General features: G+C 40.5%; 1 protein-coding gene across 3 annotated transcripts in view; it reads left to right on the forward strand.

Annotated features, from left to right (window-relative positions):
* The window catches only part of CMSS1 (cms1 ribosomal small subunit homolog), a 395,379-nt gene extending 388,048 nt beyond the window's left edge, over positions 1 to 7,331 (forward strand). For 2 of the 3 annotated variants that reach the window (XM_005201216.5, XM_059886727.1), the window contains 2 exons: positions 5,502 to 5,590; positions 7,037 to 7,331. In XM_005201216.5, coding sequence (XP_005201273.2) covers positions 5,502 to 5,590; positions 7,037 to 7,120 — 173 coding nt within the window. In that variant the 3' untranslated portion in view covers positions 7,121 to 7,331. 3 annotated transcript variants of the gene reach the window in all.
* The last annotated feature ends 734 nt before the right edge of the window (positions 7,332 to 8,065 follow it).

Raw genomic sequence — 8,065 nt, forward strand, 5'->3', positions numbered from 1 at the left:
AAGCCATTCTTCAACAGTACTTCAACAAAGAACTTCCAGATTTTCAAGCTGGATTTAGAAAAGGCAAAAGAACCAGAGATCAAATTGCCAACATCTGTTGGATCATAGAAAAAGCAAGAGAATTCCAGAAAAACATCTACTTTTGCTTCATTGACTATGCTAAAGCCTTTGACTGTGTGGATCACAACAAACTGTGGAAATATTTTTAGAGATGGGAGTACCAGACTACCTTACTTGCCTCCTGAGAAATCTGTATGCAAGTCAAGAAGCAACAGTTAGAACCAGACTTTGGGAAAACAGACTGGTTCCAAACTGGGAAAGGAGTATGTCAAGGCTATATATTGTCACCCTGTTTTAATTTATATGCAGAGTACATCATACAAAATGCCAGGCTGGATGAAGCACAAGCTGGAATCAAGATTGCCAGGAGAAATGTCAATAACCTCAGGTATGCAGATGACACCACGTTTATGGCAAAAAGCGAAGAAGACCTAAAGATTCTCTTGGTGAAAGTGAAAGAGGAGAGTGAAAAAGCTGGCTTAAAACTCAACATTCAGAAAACTAAGATCATGGCATCCAGTCCCATCACTTCATGGCAAATAGATGGGGAAACGGTGGCAGACTTTGTTTTTTGGGGCTCCAAAATCACTGCAGATGGTGACTGCAGCCATGAAATTAAAAAAACGCTTGCTCCTTGGAAGAAAAGCTGTGACCTACCAAGACAGCATACTAAAAAGCAGAGACATTACTTTGCCAACAAAGGTCCATCTAGTCAAGGCTATGGTCTTTTCAGTAGTCATGTGTGGATGTGAGAGTTGGACCATAAAGAAGGCTGAGCACCGAAGAATTGATGCTTTTAAACTGGGTGTTGGAGAAGACTCTTGAGAGTCCTTGGACTGCAGAGAGATCCAATCAGTCCATCACAAAGGAAATCAATCTTGAATATTCATTAGAAGGATTGATGCTGAGACTGAAGCTCCAGTACTTTGGCCATCTGATGCGAAGAGCCAACTCATTAGAAAAGACCCAACTCCTTAGAAAAGACCCTGATGCTGGAAAGGATTGAAGGCAGGAGGAGAGGGGATGACAGAGGACAAGATGGTTGGATGGCATCACTGACTCAATGGACATGAGTTTGAGCAAGCTCCAGGAGATGGTGAAGGACAGAAAAGCCTGGTGTGCTGCAGTCCATGGGGTTGCAAAGAGTGGGACACTACTGAGCGACTGAACAACAAGGGGTATGTTATGCCAATAAAAAACTAAACACAGTGAGTGTCACTCCTTAGGAACTCAACAAATACTAGTTACTACTTTTATTAAAGAGACCACCTTTCTTGGTTGGAGACTTTACTGGCTGTAGTAGTCTGTACTTCAGTTGGAAAGAAAGTCAGATTTTGGAGGAAGACCCTTGCACAGCGATTGGCTGGATTTTTGTCTTGTGGCCCCAGGAGGATGTTGAAAGTGAAAGAGCAGATGAGAGGTGCTCGTAGTCCATCTAGGAGACATGGAGTCAGGAGAGATTGGCTGGGCAGCCGGAGGGCCCAGGGATGCGCCGTCGTTCTCCACCTCTTAGCCAAAGGCTCACCTCTCCCTTACTGTATTCCACATGTTTTTATGTGTCGCCACCACCGCCCCACCCCCCACAGGCAACAGAGTCACTTTTCTCCATATTTAATATTTAAAAGAGAGAGAGGGAGACAGAGAAAACAAAGCTGTCCAGATTGTTGAAATTAGAGTTCTACAGAGTTGTGAAAACTCACTGTGAAACCTTACTTCATCTAAGAAGTGGAAAAATCATTTAAGGAGCTGTTGATTTTTTTTATAAAAGGAAAATAACTCTTACTTCTGATTCTGACTGAATGAATGGTTTCATATTCATTGACTACAGATGTTAGGCTATATACAAAGCGTTTAAAGAGAAACAATTCCATCACTCTAAAAACTGAAAATTTAACAAAGTAATTCAAATGGCACATAACACATTTTATGTAGCTGTTCATGACTTGAGATGTTTATATATATGCTATATTAAGGAGAGTTTCTAAACGTCAAAAGCTATCCCATAACACTTACAGACAGAATTGTATTGTTTTATTTAATAAGGGGATTTTCTAATTATAAGAGCCTTTGTAAAATGCAGAAAGGTACAGAAAAGAAAGTTACTTTAGAGATATTGCTTATCAGCTAATATTAACTATATTTCTTTTCAGTCTTTTTTTTCTATGCATTTATCTATATCTTTTTATAAATGGAAATCATACTGCATATCATAACTTTATAACTGTCTTCTCTACTTAATATGCTTCCCTGGTGGCTCAGACAATAAAGAATCCGCCTACAGTGTGAGACCTGGGTTCAATCCCTGGGTTGGGAAGATCCCCTGGAGGAAAGCATGGCTACCCACTCTAGTATTCTTGCCTGGAGAATCCCCACGGACAGAGGAGCCTGGCGGGCTACAGTTCATGGGGTCACAAAGAGTGGGACATGACTAAGCACAGCACCCAATATGTCAATATCTCATGAGAACTTTCCATGTCATGAAATAGTTTTATTTTTTCATTTTTAGTGACTGCATAATATCCTGTTAAGCTTTTTTCCAGTTTAGCAGAGATATAATTGACATATATCATTGTATTAACCAAGGTGTGCATGATTGGTACATGTGATACCTGTGAAATGATTACTACAGTAAGTTAGATTAACATCAGTCACTTCACATAGTTCCATTTTTTTTTTTTCTTATCATGGGTACATGTGATACCTGTGAAATGATTGCTACAGTAAGTTTGATTAACATCAGTCACTTCACATAGTTCCATTTTTTTTTTTTCTTATCATGGGTACATGTGATACCTGTGAAATGATTACTACAGTAAGTTTGATTAACATCAGTCACTTCACATAGTTCCATTTTTTTTTTTTCTTATCATGGGTACATGTGATACCTGTGAAATGATTACTACAGTAAGTTTGATTAACATCAGTCACTTCACATAGTTCCAATTTTTTGTCTTGTCATGAGAACTTTTAAGATCTACTCTCTTCAGCAACTTTCGCATATACAGAGTACAGTGCTGTTAACTGTAAGCACCACGCTATATTTTACATCCCCAGCACTTATCTACCTTACAACTGTAAGTTTTTACCCTTTGACCACCTTCCTCTAGTTTTCCTGCTTCTCACCTCTGGCAACCACCATCAATCTGTTCTCTGTAGCTATGAGTTCATTTTTTGGTTTGTTTTCTCTTTTTTTAGGCTCAACATATACGTGAAATAATACAGTGTTTGTCTTTCTCTGTCTGACTTACTGCGCTCAGTATAATGCCATCAGGGACCACCCATGTTGTCAGAAATGGCGAGATTTTCTTTTTATGGCTGAATGATGTTTGTGTGTGTGTGTGAGTGAGACAAAGAACACTGACATTCTTTATCCATTCATTTGTCAGTGGACACTTAGGTTGTTTCTGTGTCTTAGCTATTAGAAGTAATTTTGCAATAAACAAGGGGATGCAGATATCTTTTCAAGATAGTGATTTCATTTCCTTTGGATATATACCGAGAAGGGGATTTACTGGGCCGTAGGGTGAGTTCTATTTTTAATTTTTAGAGAAACCTCTATACTGTTTTCCATAATGGCTGCTCAAAATTACAATCCCCTGAGAAGTGCACATGGGTTTCTTTTTCTCCACATCATTGCCTGTACTTGTATCTCTTGTCTTTTGGTGATAGTCATTCTCACAGGTAAAAGGTGACAGGTCATTGTGGATTTGATTTGCCATTTTCCTGTTGGTTAGTGATGTTGAGCTCCTTTTATATAGCTGTTGGCCATTTGGATGTCTACTTTGGAAAAAATATCTATTCAGTTCCTATACCCATTTTTAAATCATCTCTTTTTTTTTTTTTTTTGCCATGGAGCTGTTACCAGTTCTTTATATATTCTGGATATTGATTCCAAGTTATATGGATGTTTAACAGTTCTATTAAGGCAGGATATTTGGGTTGTTTCTAATTTTTTTGCTCGTGTAAGTAGGTACACAGTTATCATCTTTTTAAGTAATTGTGCTTAAGTTTCAGGTGTTTTATTGAAATGGAAGAAGAATTATTTTATCAAACTCCAAGCATTTTAAAGCTCATGTTATAGCATGTCCAGTTGCCTTCCAGAGAGGCTGTACCTGTTTGCTCTCCCACCATCAGGCCAATTATTTTTAAGGGAACACTATCAACCCATTGTCTTTCTTCATTTATATCATTTTTAATTTACAGAGAGAGTATTAAATAAGAGGCATTGTAGTTATAAGAAGCATGAAAAAGTCTTTAGGGAGAGAGGAAATTACTGAAATAAACCAGTATTGAGGGGAAGGGCTGCTGGATAAAAGAAGGCTTTGTTATTTACATTTCCAGATGTGAAAGCTTGGGGGCAGTGGTCAGAACGTGGGGAGTAGGGAAAAGCTAACTGCCCAATTCTGGGACCTCTGGAACAAACAACCTCTGAGGTCCCCTTCCACACCACATTTAAGTATTGTCTCTAGATAGATAGGAAGACAATAAGAATGAGTTGTTCTCCAGTTTTCTCAAAGGACAGCAGACTTTGGAGCTCATTCATCTTAACTCTATTTTCTGCCTGAAATTAACCTCCCAACCCTGTCTTCAAACTTCTGCTGATACACCTTTTCAGAGACAGGCAGACTCTACTGGATTCAACTCCTCTGAAGGGTCTCTGCCCTGAACTATAGGATCAGTTCAGTTCAGTTGCTCAGTCATGTCCGACTCTTTGCGACTCCATGGACTGCAGCATGCCAGGCCTCCCTGTCCACCACCAGCTCCTGAAGTTTACTCAGACTCATGAACTGTAGGTTGCTGCTGCTGCTGCTAAGTCACTTCAGTCATGTCCGACTCTGTGTGACCCCATAGACAGCAGCCCACCAGGCTCCCCCGTCCCTGGGATTCTCCAGGCAAGAACACTGGAGTGGGTTGCCGTTTCCTTCTCCAATGCATGAAAGTGAAAAGTGAAAGTGAAGTCGCTCAGTCCTATCCGACTCTGAACGACCCCATGGACTGCAGCCTACCAGGCTCCTCCGTCCATGGGATTTTCCAGGCAAGAGTACTGGAGTGGGTTGCCATTGCCTTCTCCGGAACTGTAGGATACATCTTACCAAATTCCTGTCGGAATGAGACTTTACCCTCTGGGGCTTGGTAAAAGGGAGGCCTGGGATTGATTCTTTGCCAGCCCTTGAGCATTTCACAAGCTTAGCAAGAGCAGCTTCCCCGAGAATCAGTGATAAGATTGTAAGGAGAGCAAGTCTCAGAGTGTTGCATTTGTTTTCCATCAGACAGGGACAGCACTTAATGTGCAGAGATTAGTTGCCAGTGTTGGGGGGATGGGGTGGGGAGAAAAGAACAAATGAGGCCAGAAAAATAAAAAGCAACCAAAGGAATAAAAAATCCTTTTAATAAGCTTATGTCATGAGTTCTTTAATGTAGCAACTCTCTGTCTCTTTCAGGTGGCCTTCATTTGAACCCCTTAAAGTTTCTGATTTTTGACTGGAACTGGAGAGATCAGAAGTTGAGAAGGATGATGGACATTCCCGAGGTACCGTGTAACCAGCAATCCAGCACTTCCCTTTAATCTTTTTTTTTTCAATTTGAACTTGAGTTCAAACACAGCAATAAAGTCTTTGACATGAGGAGCCAGCACATTCTGGCCTTTGAAATGATTTCTTTTAACTCTGAAGTAACTACAATTATAGAGGCCATCTCACCCCTTACACATAACTGTATCCTTTCCATGTGTTTTATAGGAATCAGCTTTGTTTCTTCATTAAATGCCCAATGGCCTCTGTCCCCCTGGGGTCCACTCTATACTGTACCTTTGGGAAACAGGAAGGTCTGGAGGACTTGGCATATTTCCCTGTGCCTTGTTTTAGAGACACGATCATCTTTGCCTTTTTGTCCTTAGAAGTGCATTTGGACGTGAGGGGCACAAACTTGCCTCATTGCTTGCATCTCCACATGCCCAAAAACCTGCTTACTTAATGAGCGATTTACGTTTTGAGGAGTGGGGAAATTTTTTTGATGTCTCAGTGAATTAAAACTGATTGAATACCTTTGTGGGACCAGCATTAGCTGATTATATATTTATGAAAGTCATCCATTATCATCATAATGTGACAATTGACTTGATACCCACCATGTTATGGGGATAATCTTTCAATCTAGCCTGATGCTTAGAAGTAGCTGTTGAAAAAAATAAATAAAAAAAAAAGAAGAAGAAGAAGTAGCTGTTGGAGAGAATAGGGTTGTGCAGTAATAAACATGGCTGCCAGTCACCAACCAGGAATAAATCATGACAGTGACTATCAAAGAAGCTTGCAATCCAAATATGCTGAATTAATTTGCTATATAAAACTATATCCTCAGAATAACCAAACCTGATTTTAATTGATTAGTGAGTTAGGCTAAAAACCATTGTCTGAGTTTCCTACACACACATACATATACACACACACAGAGTCTCCTGAACTTACTGGTTTCTTAAAACCAGTTGAACCAACTTAATGTCACGCACATGAGGGCATATTTGATGATTTTGCTTATAATGTTAAATCTGAGTAAGCCACCACTAGTTTTCCAATTATAATAATGAGGAAGAAATAGTATTCACAAAAACCCTTTTAACCCAGACTTATTTTTATTGTGATGATGTCATTATTAGTAGTTTCCGGTATTACAATACTGTGTATAGTCTAGACATACTTTGGATATCTTGAACCACCATTGGGTAAGATTTTTCCTATGAGATTTTATTTTGAAGGGCTACAAACAAGAGGACATCTACATGAAACTGATGTCTTATATAGTTCCTCTTCCTTTACTTATGTAAATATTTCAAATCTGAATAAAATGTGGTTTTGCTTTTCCTGATTCTGGCCATAACAGCTGCATAAATACCAGGGAATCCAGATAGTTGAATTTATTCACCAAATCCATCCTCTCTTGATCTTAAAACTTTTTTTTTTCTTCTTTTTTTCTCCCTTAGATAAGAAAGGAAGTTTTTGAACTTCTGGAAATGGGAGTGCTAAGTCTGTGCAAGACAGAATCTTTGAAGCTGGGCCTTTTCTAAATCTGGATCCTAGTGAAAAGTCCTGTTTTCCTGGTGGGATTTGTATGGCTCTGGCCCATTGCAAGCACTTGGTAAATACCAGCTATTGTTTATTAAGTTGACTGTGTCACCAGATGGATCACTAGGAATCTTAGGTGGGGATTCTTTAACAAAATGAATGTGCCCTTTGCCAAATCCCTTGTGTAATAAAGCATCGCTAGCTTGTGTGTGATTTTTGTTAAGGAGACTGAGTTTTTCTTTCACCAGCTGGCCTCTGATGTGACTATACAGGAGACAGTATGACCAAATCACAGGTCTATTTGCCCGACGCACAGTGAGGCCAAACAATACTAAAACACGGAAGTTTGGAACAGATCAAGGTTTATTACAAGTTCATACAAGGAGATGGGTAGCTCATCCCTTAAGAACCCCAAAATTACTGAAAGCTTTCAGCAAACCCCTTTTCTAGGAAAGGTGAGAGAAGAGTGTGTTTAGTTGTTGCACATTTCTTGGTGTCAGATCTTTTGTTCTTGAGGTCAGGTCATGATTAGGAAACGATGTTCCTGTAAATCTCTATCAAACAAGTGTTATTCTCTGTTCTGACAAGGAAGGGCAAGGTCCCAAGGAATAGCTATCATCCTTCAGGGTCTTGGTCCTAGCTAAGAGGAGGTAGATCTTAGTTGGCAGCTTCCTCAGAGCCAGGTTCCCACACCCTGGCCAGCCGTCATTGCTGAGGGAGCCAGACACCTGACCCAGCTGGCCCTCAGGCTCCTCAGGCCATCCAAACAAGGGGTGGGGGGCATGGTGGGTGGAACCAGGTTCCTCAGACTGCAACCCAGGCAGAAGGCCACTGCTATCAGGTAGCAGAGACAGGGGTAGGGGAGAGGTTCACCACAGCCTCAAGACCAGTGAGTGGCCCTGGTGAGGGCTCTGGAGTCCTGCTGGACACAGCCCCCAGGCTGCCCA

Source organism: Bos taurus, chromosome 1, assembly GCF_002263795.3.
Source record: "Bos taurus isolate L1 Dominette 01449 registration number 42190680 breed Hereford chromosome 1, ARS-UCD2.0, whole genome shotgun sequence".
Taxonomy (NCBI): Eukaryota; Metazoa; Chordata; class Mammalia; order Artiodactyla; family Bovidae; genus Bos; species Bos taurus.